General features: G+C 42.0%; 1 protein-coding gene across 1 annotated transcript in view; it reads left to right on the top strand.

The window, feature by feature from the left end:
* Window positions 1–20,941, top strand: part of ARNT2 (aryl hydrocarbon receptor nuclear translocator 2) — a 139,628-nt gene that overhangs the window by 103,033 nt on the left and 15,654 nt on the right. Inside the window, 4 exon segments of the mRNA XM_032771883.2 lie at window positions 9,744–9,816; window positions 9,989–10,112; window positions 17,179–17,278; window positions 20,718–20,856. Of these exon segments, the coding sequence (XP_032627774.1) occupies window positions 9,744–9,816; window positions 9,989–10,112; window positions 17,179–17,278; window positions 20,718–20,856 (436 nt within the window).

Genomic DNA, 20,941 nt, shown 5'->3' with positions numbered 1-20,941 from the left:
CGGCCAGTGGCCAGGATCCAGTCAGTGTGAGTGCCACTGAAAATCAGCTCATGTGCCACCTTCAGCATGCGTGCCATAGGTTGCCTACCCCTGTTCTATCCGTGTTGCTTAGGAGAGCGTTTTGAAAATGACATAGAGTTGGACACTAAGGCCACTTGTAACCCCACCTCACCCTCCCGTGCCTATTTTTGCATATCCTACCTGTTAGCCTATGCACCAGAGTTTATAAGGCCTATAACTTGGTTATGAGTTAAACTCCCAAAGTGCCCTAGGAGTCATGCTGAGAATCAAAAATGCTAATTTGCTACGTTACCAGAAAGATGTAACCTTCACAAGAAATGTTCAGCAAAGAATATTATTTTTGTAGTGTCCTAACAAACAACTATAATGTTAGCTTAAGTCAGCAAAAATCTGATGTGCCAGACAGATGAACAGATGTTCAAATGTACTGGAAATTTATGGGCAAAAATAATGTTATTAAAAATAAGAAGTTCCTCTGTGGAAAAAAGAGAACATAAGTTACAGTGAAAATATACAAAGCCCTATAAATGTACCAGATTGTAAACTAACTTCAGGACTGTGTCAAACAATGTAAGTTGTTTGTGATCAGGCTGAAAAGGTTTTATTTACAGATTGAGGTATGCACCATTCTGTTATGCACTGACCTAACAATACTTAAAATAAATGGTTAGAATTGGCTCTGAGGTCTCTTTAGTTGCCAACTAAAACCCTTGTAGGTAACATATCAGCTGTGCCTGAAAAAAAGGACATACTGCCCATTTGGAGCAAATAAATCTTGTGTATTGAAATCAGGGAGCTGGTTATTCAGCTGCCTTATTTGCACACCCAAATATTTATGTAGTTGGGGTGGGGGGGAAGAGATGCACACCCATACTTTTGCACATAATCATTTCCATACATGAAAACAGGCATGCAAAATTAGAGACAATTGCTGATCACTGGATGCCAACTGAAATAATTGGCTTTTGTTCCCAGGATCCAGAGATCTAAATTTTGACCTATAGATTAAGTAGTGTTGACTATTGTTCCATACTTTCCTTTTCAAGACTGGGATAAATAAAATTGTGCCAGTATCTGGATCCTGTCATATCTATCCTTACTTGGTTTTAAAAACAAACCAGAGATGTTACCCTAATAAGGAGATTGGGTGCTGTTAGTTCGACAGATGTTTCCATGTTATCTCTTACACAAAATGACATTGCTAAATATGTTTTGCCTTCCCTTTCTTTGGAGATCTGTGATGCAATTTAAAAAAAAAATACTTTTTTTTTTAAGCTTGTAAATTTAAGTACTAGATTAAAAGGAACAAAATATAGCTATGTTGTGTTCAACTGACTTATTTTTTATTTTCCCCATTTCTTTTCCCCTCCATACACACATGCACAGTGCAATTCTTGCTGTTATAGCTCACACGCTATTGCTATGCTTCGCCTGTGTATGGATACGTTAGTTTCTGGATATGTTAGTTTCTGGATACTTTGGGGCACAGTAAAGGACAGCTTTTCAGAATTAGCCTCTGATTTGCATGCCCATTTTTTGCACGTCTAATTGTAACTGAATCAGTGGAGGTGCATCTCTTGCATGCACAGGTGGTTAATTTGCACATGGACACTGGGCCCAACAGGCTGATTTACTTGAAGACACAACAGGTGCATATTCTCTTTTACAGATGCAGTCAACTGTGTGTGCAAAATCAGAAGCAGGTTTTGATTTGTCTATAAATTTTATAATGCATCTAACACCATAGTATATTGGCTCAAGAGTGCTTAAAATTTTGGCCATAATTATTTCTTTGAGACAAGGGACCAGGTAAACATATGTTTAATTCTATTCTATATTTCTACAATATCCTTTTAAAAATCCTAGTTTCAATGTCTGTCTTTCTGTCTGTCTCTATATCTTTACACAAACTCAGAGCAGAAAATGTTTGCAAACAGCTGGATATGGCAGTTGTCCACACAACAAATATGTCCCCTGGGCTTTCTCATTTAAAGAATAGACATATTTGGAAATGATGAACAATCATAGGTTAAAAAGGGCCTTTACAACTCTGCAATTTTCAAACTATGCTGATGGCTTACCTAGAAAGGAGGTATGTGGGTATAGTGAGACATAATTATCTTTGTTTATGTAGGTCTGGCCAGATTGAAGATTTATCACATGCTTTACTTTCTTAAAACCTCTGTGATCACCTGAAAAATAAGTGGTTAGCCCCATTCCTGGCTCAGATGCCTTTTACCTCATCAGCTTAAAAACTAGAATACTGGTTATGTAGTGAAAATGTTTTGAGTGTATGGGCTGTGGCCCTCTTTGCCTGATCAGTCACAAAAACAAGAAAAAAGTGTGTGACTTAGCTTAAATGATGTATTTCTAACCCTTGTTGTTTTATTTTTAGAATTTGTTTTAGGGTGATAATTTTAAAGATCTTGGAGGAAGGGTTTATTTTGTGGGGCTTTTTGTCTTTTTTCTTTTCTCTTTTTCATTTTAAAATTTGTATTCATTTTACTGAGTTGTTAGTTTTAAAACATGTATTAATCTTATAGGCACCCTGACCTGAGGCTGATGCTATGTTAATACATTTGATTTGCTATATAGATATATGTAGATAATAGCCATCAATTGAATTTAGAGAGAAGTCTGTTTTGCCCGCCAGTGCTCTCTATTAATAGAAAGTTTGTTCTCATTTTGTGTTGCCAAGTAAATGCAGTTTGTTTTCCAAGAGGACTGTAGAGGGCAGTGGTGGTCATAGTTGTTTTTTAGAATATTGCTTTGGGACTTTCCCAGCTTAGTTTCTGTGTGGAAGGACAATTAAACTTTGGAGTCAAATGTTCATTTACTACCGTGCCAAAAAAAAAAACGGTTAGCTTGGTGTCTTTTGGATGTAATCATCCAAAAGAAACTTCCTGCCGAAATGAAGTATTTAATGTTTAGCATTTGTACTGTGTTCAGCTGAAAAGGAGACCTCTACACGTCACCTCCCCACGTCTTCTTCCTCTTTGAGTTCCAGAAAAAATTGACTAACATTTATTTAACGCACAGGTTGTTCTGCCTTTGAATGAACCCATCTACTCTGAGCTGAATGAACAGTTTCTTAATTTTGTATGCACATAGAGCAGAAATAGGTTATTTCCTGACCTTTAGAGATGTTGATGCTTTCATTTTTCATAAACCTGGTTGGATTATTGTGTGTATTGATGAATCCTGGACTTTTGTTGGTCTTGAAATATTTTAGTGGTAGAGTTGCAGTCCTCAGAAAGATCTGGTGCAGGTTGCTACCAGAGGCGGAATTCTGGCTGAATCAGTGGTCAGCTCTGATATGGTTGATTACTGACTCTGATTCGGGTGCAGTAGAACTCTTGTGAAATCAGCTGTTTCAGTGAGATTCTAACCCATGATAGTGAAGATATCACAAACCTTACTTTCAAAGTCGTAACCGGGACTTTGGGCATCTGATATTAATAAAAATAGACTAGGGGTGATATCTCAAGTCTGCATCCACTCATTTCTCCCCAACAAGAAAACTGCACACTCTAAAGTTTGAATTCTTCTTGACCATTTTGAAGCCAGGACAATAAGCTGGTGATTCCAGAGTTTATACAGAGAGAGACACGCATTCAACTAGAAAATTCTCCGGTTTCAAAAGAAAACTTGTACAGAGTCTTTTATTCCAGTATTTGGTTAGATAAATCTGTATTAGCAATTAAATCCTTCAGGTTCACAAAACCATCCTCAGCACAGTGAGAGGTTTTCACAGGAACTCCCATCGTGAGCCAGGAATTCCAGCAGTTACCTGGGGAATTCTCAGTTGACCTAGACAGTATTCCACTTGCTATGTAGGATATCATCTTTTGAACCAGAAAATTCATCTTTCATGGCTTCCTCTAAGCTGACTCCTAAAATCAAAAGCAGAGCCAGTTTTGGCTTTCACTTGCAAACCAAAACAAGAGGACTGAATTTTTCCAAAACCATCCTGGCTTGTCTCATTGTTACACATCTGATCTGGAAATCTAATGACTAAAGGGATCTATATGTAATAATCATCCATTCAAAAAGGCAGGCGGTGAGAAAGTATCTAAACCAGGGGTGGGCAAACTTTTTGGGCCAAGGGCCACCTCTGGGTGGGGAAATTGTATGCAGGACAGGGGGTTGGGGTACAAGACGGAGTGTGGGGTGTGGGAGGGGATACAGTATGCAGGAAGGGGCTCAGGGCAAGAGATTGGAGTGGAGGAGGGGTGCGAGGTTATGAGGGGGCTCAGGGAAGGGGGTTGAGGTGCAAGAGGGGTGCAGAGTGCAGGAGGGGTGTGGAGTGTGGCAGGGGGCTCAGGGCAGGGGGGTGGGGTGCAGGAGGGGTGCAAGGTGCAGATAGGGGATTCAGGGCAGGGAGTTGGCGGTTGGGGTGAAGGAGGGGTTTGGGCTTTCGCCTGGCACTGCTTACCTCATGTGGCTCTGGGGTGACAGTGGGCCCCGCATTGCTCCAGGAAGCACTGTGGCCCCTGGGGGAGGGGGAGGGGCAGAGGGATCTGCATGCACTAGGGTGACCAGATGTCCAGGGCTGGCTCCAGCTTTTTTGCCGCCCCAGTGGGGTGGGAGGAGGGAGCCTTGATTGGCACTTCTACCGCCACCGCTTCATTCTTCGGTGGCAATTCAGCAGCAGGTCCTTCCCTCCGAGAGGGACTGAGGGACCCACCACCGAATTGCCGCCAAAAAGCCGGATGTGCCGCCCCTTTCTGTTGGCTGCCCAAGCACCTGCTTGCTGTGCTGGTGCCTGCAGATGTCCCAATTTTATAGGGACAGTCCCAATATTTGGGGCTTTGTCTTGTATAGGTGCCTATTACCCCCCACTCTCTGTCCTGATTTTTCATTCTTGCTGTCTGGTCACCCTAGAAAGCACTGCCCTTGCCGTGCCTCTAGGTACCTCCCCCAAAGCTCCCATTGGCTGCAGTTCCCCATTCCCAGCCAATGGGAGCTGCAGGGGGTGGTGCCTGCACGCAGGGACAATGCACGGAGCCCTCTGTCCCCCCCCAACCTGGGAGCCACAGGACGTGGTGCCGGTAGCACCTTGGGCTGGATCCAAAGCCCCGAGGGGCCGGATCCAGCCCGCAGGCCGTAGTGTGCCCACCCCTGACCTAAACCTGGCTGTTCTGTGAAACATGCATATTTTCTTAAAAGAGCTAAAACCACATTTGAGATATTAATACTTGCAGTAAAAATGAGAAACCCAACCTACTTTTAAAATTAAATTAGAACTGAGTAGTTTACAGTACAATGCAATGCAGAGAAGATGCATTTAAATATTTGTTCTTTCTAATTAGCTGGATTTTGTACAGTTTGCCTTGTAAGCAAATATTGATCTAGCATGGTACTTATTTTGTATTGTAGGTTAATAAGTGCTACTGATGAGTATCTTCAAATAGAGACAGGTGGAGGAGTTCCAGGTTAGACAAGTGCTGGTAAACAAACAGAGTTAATTAAGTATGCTATTTTGTTTGACTCGTTTGTATGTCTATGGCTGAATCAACTTTATACTTAATAAAAGAGACCAAAAGATTGAAACAATGTAATTAGCTTTCACGTTAACAGCTGACTTTAATGGGTATTTATCGTCCAAGAATGGTGTTTGGAAAAACTTCCCAATATATTTTCAGTGATTAAACTGCTTCCTGGAGTTTTGTTGGAAAAGCATATATTTGCTTACTGAAGAAAAAATCCCTTTGTGTACAGTAATGGTTTTTTTAGACATACTCGTTTTCTATTTGATAAACTATTAATGAAAATCCATGGTCTAAGGAATACTTGGGAAATACCTTTTGTGTTTGCTCCACATGATACAAAAATGATTTTATATTATACAGTATATGTCTCCAGCTGTTTGAGATTTGAATCTCTGATTCAAGTTCTTGATAGTAATGGACAGCTTTAAAATATGGTTTTGATAAGGTTCTAACTTTTTGGATCATAGCCCAGAATTTATCCAAATTATCCAGATAGTTGAGGTCTATCTCCTTGGTATCTAGAACCCCTTTTTTTCCATCACTACCACCCATCCAGCTCTAATATCTTCCTGCTTGAGGGAAAGGCCCAATGGTTTGCAATTCCTGTCTATGAAGTCTTGTACTTCTTCAGGAGGAGGCCAGCGGCCTGCTACCACCAAAACACTGGATCTTATTTACAGGTGGCCTACTTTCCTATCAACCCAGTTCTGGTCTTGCTTTCACCTCTGTCTCACAGCCTTGGTTTCTGTCTCCCTGTGAAAAATATCTCTGCTGGCTGGGTACAAGTCATAGTAAAGATTAGACCAAGGATTCTCAGACTTTAATACTGGTGACCCCTTTCACCCGGAAAGCCTCTGAGTGCGACCCCACCCTTATACATTAAAAACACCTTTTTATATATTTAGCACCATTATAAGTGCTGGAGGCAAAGCGGGGTTTGGGATGGAGGTTGACAGCTCGCAACTCCCCAGGTAATAACCTCACAACCTCCAGTTTGAGAACCCCTGGGTTAGACCACAGTGGATGGGTCAACTGTCTTTGAGCTCCTCATGCCATAAACAGCATCACTGGATATGACCAAGAGGCAGAAAGGAACCATTAGCAGAACTAGTGCAAGACAAATTTGCCTCTAATTGTCTTAAGCCATCAGAAGCCAAAAAAAATCAGATAAATGCTGATATTCTGTAGAAAGCATATTACTTTATGGCGGGTTTGCAGCCTGCAACATTTGCGGTCATTGATAAATGTTCTTCTCCTGCCTTCAAGAGGCAAAAGGTTTAAACAGAAATGTGAAGAAACTACTCAGGTTCTTCACCTCAGACCAAACCCAAATACTTGTTATGGGCAAGTGAAGTGTTCCTCCTCCTCCAAAGCCCTCACCTGAGAAGTCCCCAAGGCTCAGTCTTCTTCCTTATATTATTCAGCATCTACATAAAGCAGTCAGCAGACCCATTGAGACAACACAGGCTGAAATGACAGCAGCACACGGACAACGCCCAGCTCTGTGCCTCCTTTATGTACAGCATGAACTGCACTATCTCCCAGCTTTCTCAGCCGCTAGCCAGAGTCAGTACTTGGATGAAGCTCAGCTGGCTAAAACTCGATCCTCCCATCATCAGAGGCATATGCCCTCAGATTTTTAAGTCAGTCTGCAACCTTCTTTCCTGCTTGGTGTTAATCGATGCCCGGATAGTTGTGTTAGTAAAAATGCCTGTTTCTGTCTGCCTGCAGCTGGCCCCCTAAAGATTGTGTCCCCATTCTAATGGTCACAGCCCTGACTCTGGTATTGCATGCCTTTATATCCTGCAGGCTTGGTTATTGCAGTTCATAACTAGAAATGAAGGCATTCACCTAGAAATAGTTCCAGCTGGTACAAAACACAGCAGTCCTATCTGCTTAACCACAAAGGTCACCAGAACATACCATCCAAATGCTCCAGTCTCAGGACTGGCTCCTCATTAAATACAGAATCTAGTTCATGGTCTTTGTCCTAGTGCTCGAAGCCAACCATGGGACTGGCCTCTAATTATGTGGAGGATCGTCTCTCTCTCCATGACTGATACCTCCCCATGACAGCTGCATTCTACTGGAATCATAAACTTCTCAACTATTAGACTTATAAGCATAGTAGACAGAATTTTATGGCAGCAGGGCCTACATTATGGAATTCTTTATCCAGAAAGAGAAGAATGACCAGTAACCTTACCACATTCAGAACTAAATGCAAAAGTTCGCTTCAAATTGATTTCCCTTAGTAAGTACCTCACACAGAAACCACACATACAATTCCAACGATGTAGCCATAAAATTTATTGTGATCTTTTGGGTAGGAACCTGGCGGGACGGAGTGTGTTGATGTTGCTTTCTTAATTCCTGGGAGATTCTCCTACTCTGGTCTTGGGTGCCATGTAATGAGTTAGAATAAGATTTTCAACTACCTTATTTGTGGATGCAGACAGTTAAAAGTAAAGGCTTGTATAAGATATATTTTAGAGGGAAAATCATGATCCCATTGCAGTCTTTGGGGGGGAAGGGAGTATTGCTGTTGTCTTTAGCAGAATCAGATTTTAGCCCTAATGAGGAAAAACTGATACTGCGTTATAGTGGTATAACGCAGATACTGGTTTCTGAACTTCCTGATTGTCATAAAGTATTAGCTACTGTAGCAAGCTCAAATATTTGTGAAGTTATTACTTAGGTGCCTAAGGGGTTATATCTTTTTAAAAACACAGTGGTGAAGATAAAGATGCAGAAAATATATTAATGGCTATATTCACTTAAAATATAAAAGATCTGTGAATTTCTATAACAACATTATATATTTTGTAAAATGTAGTACATAAGTTACGCTTAGTTAATGCTAATAAGATTATATATTTATGTATTAGTAGTGTCCCTCCAAGGCTTTATAGACAATAAATGTGTCAAATTAATTATAGTTTTCAACTATATCTGCTGGTATTTCACTAATTTGGTGTGCTTAAATAACAGTGCCTGACACTGTGTTTCAGGGATTTACACAGAAATTTTTGGTAGATTGTGCTTCTTCATTCATTTTTATTGAATACGTCTGCAGTGATTCTTGTTCATTTGTTACTTATTTCCTTTGGTTTTTATCGTGTTTAAAATTACTCTTTTTCTGCAGCATTTGTCTACACATTGATTCTATAAAAGGTGTCTTCTATTAAATGTAAAACTAATATATTTCTGGAGACCCTCTGCTGTACAAAACTTTGGGAAAATAAATAGAATCTGGATTGTGATGTAGAAAGGGGTAGAACCAAAATTATGCTGAATGGGGTAGGTTATTGAGAATGGTTTTATATGCAGTACATTTTCCTTTCTTCTAATTATTTCCCTGCAAAACTCTTCACATCTGTAATATGGAAGTATCTGCTTTGATATACTACTCCCCCTCGACACACACACATGTTGATATATGACCAGACAATCTAAATAACTTTTGGGGGGGGGGTTATTTAGAGAGGAAGCACAGTCCAGTGGTTCAGGCATAGCCTAGGACTTGGCAAACCTGTGTTTAATTCCATGCTCTGCCACAGACGTACTATATGTCCTTGGGCAAGTCACTTAGCCTCTCTGTACCCCAGTTCAAGGGTGCTGTGAGGATAAATACACTAAAAGATTGTGAAATGCTTTGAGATCTACTGGTGAAAACCACTATGAGTTATATAAGTAGTAGAAGTATTTTATTATTATAGTGCCATAATCTTCACAGGAGTCTGCGAGATTATAAAACGAGAAAATAATTTTCCCACCTGTTGATTGCTCTGGGGCTGATGCTGCATCCATTCAAGCCAATGGGCACTTTAATATTGACTTCAGCAAGTGCAGGAACAGGCCCTGCGTGTTCCTCTTTAATCTGCAAAGACATCTAATTGGCATTTTAAAAATAAATAACATTTATGAAAAAGTTAGGTGCATAAGGAATGCAGGATACAGCCCAAAACTCCTTGGAAGTCAGTGGGGTTTTTTTGGTGTGCAAGGCATGTATGACCCTGTTATGCTCAGCAAGAACTGTCCTGTGTTTTGAGGTTTTCTCAGTACGAAATCTTTAAAAATATTTTGGCTTTGCAGGAAATGGCTTGTCAACAAAGACTCTGGAAGCAGTTACATTTGCTATGGGAATTTAAAGGAGCGAGCCAAGCCTCCTCCTCTTTGTTTCTTAATTATATTTTTTGTAACTCAAGTCATTTCCTCTCGTATTTGCAGACAGCTTCAGCAACAGCAAGCCGAGCTTGAAGTACATCAGAGAGATGGGTTGTCCTCCTATGACTTATCTCAGGTGATATCTCTGAACAGGTGGTGGTGTTTTTTTTAATACTGGTGTCTCTGATCTTTTATACACAAAGTGATTAAGCATCTAAACAAAACAAAAAGACACAGTGACTATACTTGAGCTCATTGTGTCAAATATGAGAGAGGGGAATTACATTCTTTTTGTTTGTCAACAACAGGTACCTGTTCCAAATATACCAACTAATGTTCATGAGGGTGGAAAGTCAGTGGAGAAGCCAGACACTATCTTCTCCCAGGAGCAGAATCCTAGGTTTGCTGAGATGTTTGCAGGAATAACTGCTTGTAAGTGAAAGCCTCTAGTATTTAATTTTTAATACTGTCTTTGTAAGCTGCAGTCATGTCCTTAGGTGCTGTTACATAATATGCAAGCCCCTTTGTTTTCAGTTTAAACCAATTTATACCAAAAAATTCCCCGGTTTTACAAAAAGTATTTTTCTTTTTTTTCTGATTTTTCACCCTACTTTTATATCATTCAGATATATTTTAAAAAAAAACATTGTTTGATTAGGAAAACACAATCCATTGCATGAGATAGATGTATCACGATAATACTTTAGTTGGTGTGTATATATACAAAGCTGCCTGTTAAAGGAAGGCAATGTATTAGTCTACAAGATACACACAGTAAACAAACAGCCATGCACGCAAGCATGTACGTGTGCATCTGAACGTACTGATGAATCTCACGCCCACCACATACACATTCCAAGCTGTTAGCAGATAACGGTTTAAAGGTTTGACACACTACAATAGGAAGAAAACACAATTCTTTCCGTTTCAGAACACAACGTATTTGAAAGTTTTAAAAAGACAAAAGCAGAAGAAAAGGGTGAAGCTGAGTGTATGCGTTGTGAACAGTGCAGCCCAAATATTAAACTTAAATATGTATAGGCGAATAGTTCGAAGTCTATAGCAGTAAACTATTTATTCAAATAAAAAGTTTTATTTGGAGATTAGAGATCTATTGTTTTCTTAAACTGACAGTGGAATTGTGTTTTGAGTTCTGTTTTAGTTCTGCAGAAAACCACATTGATGAACAGAATTTCCTGTCTTTCCATCCACAAAAATAAATCCAGATATTTACCCAGAAAAATTAACATTCTTTTCCACTGATTTTCACCTGTTTTTGTTGTTGTGGTAATAAACCCTGATATATTCCCAGGGAAAATTAAATAAAATAAAAGCTGAAAATGAAGGACCCTAGTAATAAGAACAAAAAAAAGCATTGTGGCAGAGAAGTCACTAGGCAAGTGAGTCTCAAAGAACGATGCATTGAATTTATTGGAAATACATATTTTCCCCAAAAAGGAAGCTGAACGAAATGCAGAAGGTTAGAGGACAGGCTGATATGCTGCCCAGCTCCACTTTGAAGCCACTTCCTGTTCTCACTTAGTAGCCACATCTTTCCCATGCAGTTTCGAACAGTAGCTGTCCTTTTTGCAGAGGCGCACTTCTACAGTATCAGAGGGGTAGCCGTGTTAGCTGCTTTTACAGATCCAGACTAAGAGTCCTGTGGCATCCTATAGACTAACCGACATATTGGAGCATGAGCTTTCGTGGGTGAGCATCCGACGAAGTGGGTATTCACCCACGAAAACTCATGCTCCAGTACTTCTACAGTGCAACTCATAGAAGGATGTAAACACATTTAATAGATCTTCCAGCTTTAAAAGTTGGAATAACTTTTTTTCTCAGACAGTATATGTCAGTGTGGCTCGTTGAGACGGATTGGAGTAGCAATGCTATCAAGACTGTGGCTTACATTTTTTAAAAAAATGGCTTACATTTAAAAAAAAACAAAACGATTTTTGTAGATGTTAGGTGTAATATTTTTCCTTGTTTATTTTTTAATTGTTCGCTGTTCTTAACCTCCCCCACTTCCCCCAGAGTGAAGGAGTTTTGATTTATTTAAAACAAACATAACGGGCAAGTGTCTTGCAGTGAGGGAGGAAATAACCCATTGTGTTTAACTACGGGGGTGTAAGGAGATGACCTCACTGCATGGGGTTCTTATGTACAGCTTGACCTTTTCAAACTGTGAAGGCAGTGTAACTTCAATATAGACTTGATATTCTGTCTCTTTGCTGCTGAGACTTCCGCTATTCCTGTTCATCCTTGTCCGTTTACTCTTACAGTGAAGTCGGTGTCTGAAACCATAAAGGGGGTCTGCTGGAAGGTAGCAAGACTCCAACCCTAAACACTGGAACAATGTTTTCCAGGCGAGAACATCTTGCTTTCTGGCTGCTTTATTGGCTGATATTCAAACAGATCTGAACTGTTTGTGTGACTAGGTCAGGGTTAAGGGTCTAGCAAGCTGTGAGGTGAGCTCAGGAGTTGTGTTCTTTGAATTGCCATTTCACTTTTCATTCTTATCAGTTTACAATTTGTTCTTTTTTGGGGTATGCTCCCTATGTGAGTATCTCCTGGGAACTGTGATCAAGGACTCTCTTAATGATAAAAAGGAATGGTTCTCAGTTAGAGATGTGCTAAAGGGTCCAAAAACAATATTGACAAACGTGCATGCTGCTTGTGGACACTTGCTTTGTACTGATGCTAGGCCTCTTTCTCCACTTTGGCTTATAAAAATAGGTTAGGGCTGACAAACACAGGATTGATATAGTGGGACAGATGCAGGGCACCCATCAGCTGCATGTTTTATTAAAATAAAAGACCTCATGCTTTACCCATCTGTGCCTTTTGAGCAGCAGCCATTTTGAGATACAGAGCTGTTTAATGCAGTACCACCATTGGTCAATGGTGAGCTTTGGGGCAAGTTGGAGAATTTACCCACTTAGTGGAGAGAAGCAGGGGGAGGGAGGAGTTACCCATCCCGTCCTTGTCTCCCTCTACCTGTGCTTCCCTCCTGCTTCCTGTGGGAAGCTCCACTGTCCAGGCTATTCTACTCCAGACTCTGAGGCTTTGGCCCTTTCTTCGCTGCCCAGTCCCAGTTGCAGCATCCCAGCACCCTCTGTGCTGACCTGCCACAGAGCCGCCCCCACTGGTCCCAGCACCAGTGGGAGTGGAGTGGGGAGAGGTCCCATTTCTGCTAGGAGGGTAGTGGAAGGGAGGGAGAGGTCCCAGCCAATCCTGGGCTCTCCAGTGGGAGTAGTAAGGGGTCATGGCAGGTTCTTTTCCTTCTACCCACCCCCTGGAGAGGCTGGGACTAGGTGAGACCTCTCTCCCTTTGCTCCCATTATGGCGAAGGAGAGCCTACCTCCCTTCCCCCACCCAATCCATTGTGCCCGTGGAGTCTGTGCCCGTGGTTGGCCAGAAATGTAAAGTGTAGAGTGCCCTAATGTGTTGCGCTCAACTGCCCCATGTTAACCTTGCTGGTGTGCTCTAAAAGGTACCTAGTTTACCAGCAGGGTCTATATGGCACAGGTAGAGCCCAGCACTTCAGAGCATTCTGTGGTTACATTGCGGCCTGGGTGGTAAATCCAGCACTGCAGAACCCACGGGAAACTGCTTCTGCCTCACCTCCTGCCAGACCTGGGCTACACAGGCTGCACATGTGCCACAGAGGCAAAGGAGAAAAATGCCCTACTACTAAATCTACATTATGAACACAGCAAATCTATAGCGAGCTGCTGAAGATTTGCTGTGTTTGTGATTTGGATTTAGTCTCTCTCTCTCTCTCACTCACACATGATATATTAAACAAACAAGATGTGTTGGCTTCCCTACATTGGTGTGGCAGTGCCCCCAATGCCCTGCTGCTGTGTGCTACGCCTCTGGCAGTCTGGGTATTGCAGGAGTCAAAGAGGAGGATGTTGGTCCTGGTTGGGGAAAAGTAAATGAGTAACTAGTGAAGGTATGGGGATAGAACAGGGGCCAAGGGCCACATCTGGCCTTTAGACATTTTAATCTGGTCCTCGAGCTCCTGCCGGGAAGCAGGGTCCAGGGCTTGCCCCGCTCTGGCAGTCCAGCCGGGGGCTTGCCCCACTCCGCATGTACTGTGGCTCCACGCAACTGCCAGAAGCCGCGGCATGTCCCCCCTCCGGCTGCTATGCATAGGGTTACCCAAGGGGCTCCGCAGCTCCCATTGGCTGGGATCCATGGGCAATGGGAGCTGCAGGGGCGGCAACTGCAGACAGGGCAGCGTGCCAAGCTTCCTGGCTGCACCTCCGCATAGGAGCTGGAGGGGAGACATGCTGCTGTTTCTGAGAGCTGCTTGAGGTAAGTGCCACCTGGAGCCTGCACCCCTGACCCCCTCCCATATCTCAATCCCCTGCCCCTTCCCTGATTCCCCTCCTGCCCTCCAAACCCCTCCGTCCCAGCCCAGAGCACTCTCCCTCTCATCCCCAGCCGCACCCCAGAGCCTGTACCCCCAGCCAGAGCCCTCACCCCCCCACACACACTCCTGCCCCAGCCTGGAGCCCTCGCCCACATCCTCATTTCTGGCCCCATCTTAGAACTTGCACCTCCAGCTGGAGCCTCAGCCCCTCTCACACCTCAACCCCCAATTTCATGAGCATTCATGGCCCACCATACAATTTCCATACCCAGATGTGGCCCTTGGGCCAAAAAGTTTGCCCACCCTTAGGGTAGAAGGTAGGGGATTTTGAGCCTAGCAGACTTCAGGGCACCTGGCAAAATACCAGTGAACAGCAAGGATGTGTTTATTGCTGTGCTATCAGGGAAAACCTGAGAGGCAGAGGGGAAAAAGGCAAGAAGTGGAGGGCTGGATTCTGAGGTGTGACTGGAGAACTCAGCGGAGCTCAGGAGGGAGCAGTTTCTTTTAAAACCTCTCCCTGTCCTCAGTAGCTCAGCTCTTGGAAGCTACTTTTAACTGCATCATCTGCTAGGGGCCCTCAAAAGCTGTTTTGGCACCTGGTGATAGCAGGAGCATGGGGATACCTCGCCCATCCCTGTGCCTTTCTCTCTTGTGCAATTCTGTGACACCTGAGGAATTCCCTTTCAGATAGGGAGTCCTCCAGTTGGCTGAGGTCAGCCAGTTCTAGAGAATCTAAAGCAGCTTCGTGTTGCAGAGCTACTGTAGCACATCCAGGGATCCATCTGACCCGCTCTTTCTAAATACGGAGAGGATAATCACCAAGGGAGGATCAAGTGAAGTCAGAGGAAAAGGAGGGGCATGTCTGGTTTATAGAGCTGTCAGAGGTGTGTGGCAGAAGACAGTCAAGATCAGCAGTTTTTTTGAACTTGAAGGTGATGAGGGAAGCTAGGACGTGGAGGAGGAAAGGTGGAGCAGGGCCTTTACGTTGTTAAAGGGGAATGGAGGGTTGCCAGAAGCGTTGGCAGTTGTAGCTGTATAAACAAGCATTGGAGAAGGGAGGTTCTTTAGTTTACTGAGATTTTCAGATCTCTTAGTGGATTCTCAGAGCAGAGACGTGCCATTCCATCTCAAAGTACCAGCTGAGATAGTTAGCAAAATATAAATTCAAAGTTGATTCATACTTTCTCAGTCATGGTACTGTTAAGAAATCTACTAGTGAGTGTATGTTAGAGGGCTGCCTCTGTGCTGACCTGCAGAGGATATGAGTTATTACATCTCCCCACAATGGGAGGATATTTTTTTTGCTCAAGCTGTAGCAGCTCATGCCTTTAGTTCTGGAGGTCCCTGGTTCAATCCCTGGTGTCTCAGCTGTCAGAGTACACAAGAGAGAACTTCCTATTAAAAATGTGAATGCCCATGTTTGCCCTGCGTTGTTTTAGCAAATGAGGAGATTGATCATGAGAGTAAATGTGTTTATTACAGTGTAAGAACAGAATATAAAAGTCAATGCCATCTCTGTATGCATCTCATTTACAGTGCCTTTGTATGATAATTCCATTGGGACCCAGCCTAGTTCAGGAGTGGTGTGCCGAGTCTTCATTTATTCACTCTGATTTAAGGTTTCGCATGCCAGTAATACATTGTAATGTTTTTAGACGGTCTCTTTCTATAAGTCTATAATATATAACTAAACTGTTGTTGTATGTGAAATAAATAAGGTTTTTCAAATGTTTAAGAAGCTCCATTTAAAATTAAATTAAAATGCAGAGCCCCCCCGGACCGGTGGCCAGGACCCGGGCTGTGTGACTGCCACTGAAAATTAGTGCTGCCTTTGGCACGCGTGCCATAGGTTGCCTGCCCCTGGCCTAGTTCATGGCTTGCTCAAGCCAGTTTGTTGTCATAGTAAAGACAGTAAGCTTCACTGTGTCCGAGAGAGATTCAGTTTTGCCTTAAATTACTGCTTACATAGCTGATCTGCAGACCTCACAGAGACAAAATTCCTACTGAATACAGTGGGATTAATCTGTATTTAGGGGGCTTCAGATCGACCTGATTTGTGAGCAAAATTCCACTATGCCTGGAAGAACCAGGACTATAACTCCTGCTACTGCTGAGGGGAGTAGATTGTAAGCTCTTTGGGGAAGGTACAGCTTTTTGTTCTGTTTGTACAGTGCCGAACGCAGGTTAGTCTTAGCTGCTACAGCAATGCAAATAAGTAATACTGTATTAACAACGACGGTAGTGGCAGATTATGCCAAAAGTCTGAACCCTGCTATATAAAAACTGAGGTCTTTTCTTTAGAAGGCTGTTTAAAAAAAATAAAAAAATAAAAATAGCTCTCCCATGCAAAAAATAAGCCTCCAGTCACTGATACTACAGATCTTTAGGACCAGACTTTTCTATGCTGATGTAACCTTAGACCAAAGAAAAATCTGTTCTGTACATCCAGAGGGATATAGTCCAGGGATCGGCAGCCTTTGGTACACAACCCATCAGGGAAATTCGCTGGCAGGCCAGGACATTTTGTTCACCTGCAGTGTCCGCAGGTCCGGCTGATCGTAGCTCCCATTGGCCACGGTTTGCCGTTCCAGGCCAATGGGGCTGCAGGAAGGGCGGCCAGCACATCCCTCAGCCCACGCCGCTTCCCACAGCCCTCATTGGCCTGGAAAGGCAAACCATGGCCAGTGGGAGCTGCAGTCGGCCAAACCTGCGGACACTGCAGGTAAACAAACTGGCCCAGCCCACCAGCAGATTTCCCTGACAGGCCATGTTAAAGGTTAAAGGTTGCCAGTCTCTTCTGGAAAAGACCTATAGAATCAATAGAAAATGGTTACTTTTGTGTAGAATTTTTAAGCCAACCTATTGCATTCTGTAGCAGAGAGTGTTCACTATTACACCCTATGGATTGATTTAAAAATTCTGTAGAAACCACCTGTTGACCCTTGTTTAATTTCCATACAACCTTATTGGTTTCATCCATAGGACCTTCCCATAAGGGATTAAAAAGGAGAATGTTACTCGCACCATGTAGTTTGTATACATGTTGTTTTCTGGTGAACAAATTGTTAATTTATTACGTCCTCTTCTAAGATTTTCTTTGATTGTTTTTTATAGCAGATAAAAAAATGATGGCCTCTGCATCCCCGGCAGGAAACCAACAGCTTTATTCTCAGGGGAGCCCATTCCAGCCAGGACATTCAGGAAAGGCTTTCAGGTACAGTACCTGCGCCAGAACCAATAGCTTCCATACACAAAAGGGAATTCCATTTTGATTCTGTGGAGGCAGAATACAGGTAACATTAACACATGTCCTATACAACATGAATCATTCTTCCTTTGTGTCAGCTTGGCTCCCACACAAAAGTTCATCGGGAAGAATCAGTCTGTAGGCAAGACTTATAGTAGGTCATTTTTCAAACATGCATAATTTGGGTGTTTTACTAGCTTCTGAAATATTTTTGAGTCTACTAGCCGATACTAAATGTTTGACAAACTACTTGAAGTTTAGGAATTGGCACACCCTTGAGATTTCTGTGGCCATTGTGGTTAGATTTACTTTATTATTATTATTATTATTTATTATTATTAGTCCTGTTTTAGTAAAGAAGATTTATGATGGTTCAGTGAATGGCCTAGCTGTTAATGAAGTCTGCCTTCTTGAAGGCTAATCTGTTCCTCTCTGTCCTCCTGTTGTTTAAAGTGACCGAAGAGAAACTGTCTTGAGCAACTATATTGCAATGAACTCTATTTAATGAAATCCCAAGCTATGCATGCATGTAGCTGTTTTAACCTAAAGGAGAACTCAGTTACTACCTTGGACTAGCCAATGTTTTGAAAATGAAGGAACAACCATTCAAATGCCGTAACTGTTGGTTAGGAGGCCTATGAATTAGAAATTAAATGCATGCTATAATTTTATAGAAATCAATGTGTTTTTAACCTTGTAATTGGCAATGATCTCACAAGTGTTCTTTAATTAGATCTTATATGATATTTCAGCATGTAAATTGTCAGTAGCCATCTTGATGTTTGGCATGTTTTGTTATTTTTATTTTGTTGGGTCTCTTGGAAATTTAACTGTAGCTTCATTTTGGCTTGTAATCTGCCCCATCAACTAGTGGCACAAAGACAAATGCCATTGTTATGATCCTTGATGAGCTCCCCAACCAGGACACCCAACTTTGAATCCTGTGTAGCAGTCTGGTGCAGTTCTGTTGCCCCATCTCAAAAAAGATCTAGTTGAATTGGAAAAGGTACAGAGAAGGGCAACAAAAATGATTAAGGGTATGAAACAGCTTCCATATGAGGAGAGATTAATGAGATTGAGACTTTTCAGCTTGAAATATAGATGAGTAAGGGGAGATATGATAGAGATCTATAAAATCATGAATGGTGTGGAGAAAGTGAATAAGGACCTATTATGTGAAGGAGTAAATAACACAAACATTAATAGGCTGTAAGTCTGAAACAAAACTTTTTCACACAACACACAGTCAACCTGTGAAACTCGTAGCTGGGGATGTTGTGAAGGTCAAAACTATAATGGGGTTCAAAAAAGAATTAGATCAGTTCATGAATGATAGGTTCATCAGTGGCTATTACCTATGATGGTCAAGGATGCAACCTCATGGTCTGGTTGTCCCTAGCCTTCTGTTCATTCTCTCTGGGGCACTTGGTCTTGGCCACTGTTGGAAGATAGGATACTGAACTAGATGGACCATTGATCTGACCTAGTATGGCCATTCTAATTTTTTTGTCTCACATCTCTTGGCCTTTTGAGGCTGGGCAGAGTTGTGGCACACTGCCTCTAGAGGCCCAGAGCCATACACTCATACTCCAGGTGTGGATCCCATGCCTGATACCCCTCTTGGCAGTGGGGACCCCATTGTCCAATTGCTTAGGCCCAGAAACTAGCACCAGACTCCCAAATAGTTACATGTGTCTATAGATCCACTGACGCTGTGAACCCTCTGGTTTCCTATTTCCCTCTTCAGGGACTATGTGATAGTGAAAGCAAGTAATACAGACTCTGCAAAGGAATTTCTAAACACACACAGTTTACATTGAGATAGCACAAGAGATATTCAGATCTACAAAAAAACACCAAACCCAGCGTGCAAATCCCTGCCTCAATTTCTCTACCATTCAAAGAGCTCTTTGCGATTTGGTCAGTGTCTTTTCAGGGAATCCAGAATTCCTCCTCACCTCATCCTGCTCAGCCTTGACTGCTTCTGGTCCTGGTCTGTTCCCTGCCCTCTTCCTCCCTCTCTGATAACTGCAGTCCTGTTTGTCAGGTAACTGTCCTCTGTGACTTCAAATCCCTTATCAGGGACTGTGGTTACCAGCTCACCTAGTTGAACTGATTCCTTTGGCTGCAGCTAACTCATTGTCTCAAGATGCTTGCATGTGAATAGGAAACAACCCTTGATTGCTCTGTATTGTTAGACCTCTGTGAACACTTCTTGGAATTCCAGTCCAAGATGGAGGTAAAAAACAGTTTTACAATCAAAATGGCATTCACAAAAGCAAAATGGAGGTTGTAGTTTCATACAGACATACGTGAATCCATAACAGCCATCTATCTGTTTTTGTAAGCTATTCAATAATTAACACAGAAAGAGTAGAGGCAAGGATAAAAAATTACTACAGATGGTCCCCCTTTCCGCCCCTGTGCAAAACCCAACAACAAACCACTTACGAAGTGCAGGCCATACATGAGAACTGATGTATATACTGAAACATGTTCTTTCAGATGAAATATTGGGATTCATGGTTGTATATTTAAGTTTATGTATTAATGTGTGTTTCATAGATAGTATAGTCACTAGATCCAAAGATTTCCATACAAAGAACATTTAACAAAAAAAGTATAATTTTCGTTATAAGGTTAAAATATTTCAAGATCTGGGAAACAATTAATTGTAACTTACACAAATTCTGTTAGGAATCATTTTTTTCCTATTAGTATTTCTCTGCTTTTTTTTTGTTCCAAGGCTCAAAACACTAGTTTGTTTGATTTTTTCACCTTGATTTCTAACTGTGATATCTTTTAGCACCAATGAGAGAAAACAAGAATTAAAAGCAGCTAATCAAGCATACATCTTTGTTACATAACACATATTTTCTTCTTTTTACAGAAAGAATGCAACACTGACAAGAAACAGGTTAAAGAATATTTATGAACAGCATCCTTTCAGAAGCCTCGATTCAGGACAGCATTTAAGCATGTGCTTAAGTACCACTGACTTTAAGCACATGTTTAAAGTTAAGTACATACTTAAGTGTGGTCCTGAGGAGAGCTACTTTCCTGAATTGGGGGCCAGACCAATATGGAAAATAATTTAATTGCACATCTTTCTAAAATCCTCCCCTTGGTTGTACTCATGCAAGCCCTTTGGATGAGATCGCATGGATCTAACTAAGAAGAATTTGGGGCACTGGGTCTGCATAATCAGTCTGATATTTTAGAATTTCAAAATGCCTGATAGATTTAATACTGAAGTCATGTCATTTTCATTTAGTCCTTATGCAGACAGTCTGGAAAACTCACCTTAATGGGATGATTAACAAAATTTCAGTATCTGGCATACAATTTATGCATCAGAAATATTGTATTATCACCTACAAGCCATTTTCTGTTCTTTCCCCTTTAGCTCATCTGTGGTACATGTGCCTGGTGTGAACGATATCCAGTCCTCTTCTTCAACAGGCCAAAATTTGACACAGATCTCTCGTCAATTAAATCAGAGTCAGGTTGCCTGGACAGGGAGTCGTCCACCATTTCCAGGACAGGTATGTGTGCGTTTAAGGGGGGTTTAAGGGCACTCTAGTTAAGCAGATTTTACAAAAAGAACAAATCAAACTCCCTGGTTAAAAT

The sequence above is a fragment of the Chelonoidis abingdonii genome, chromosome 9, assembly GCF_003597395.2.
Source record: "Chelonoidis abingdonii isolate Lonesome George chromosome 9, CheloAbing_2.0, whole genome shotgun sequence".
Lineage (NCBI taxonomy): Eukaryota > Metazoa > Chordata > Testudines > Testudinidae > Chelonoidis > Chelonoidis abingdonii.
This window is presented reverse-complemented; position numbering and strand designations above follow the sequence as displayed.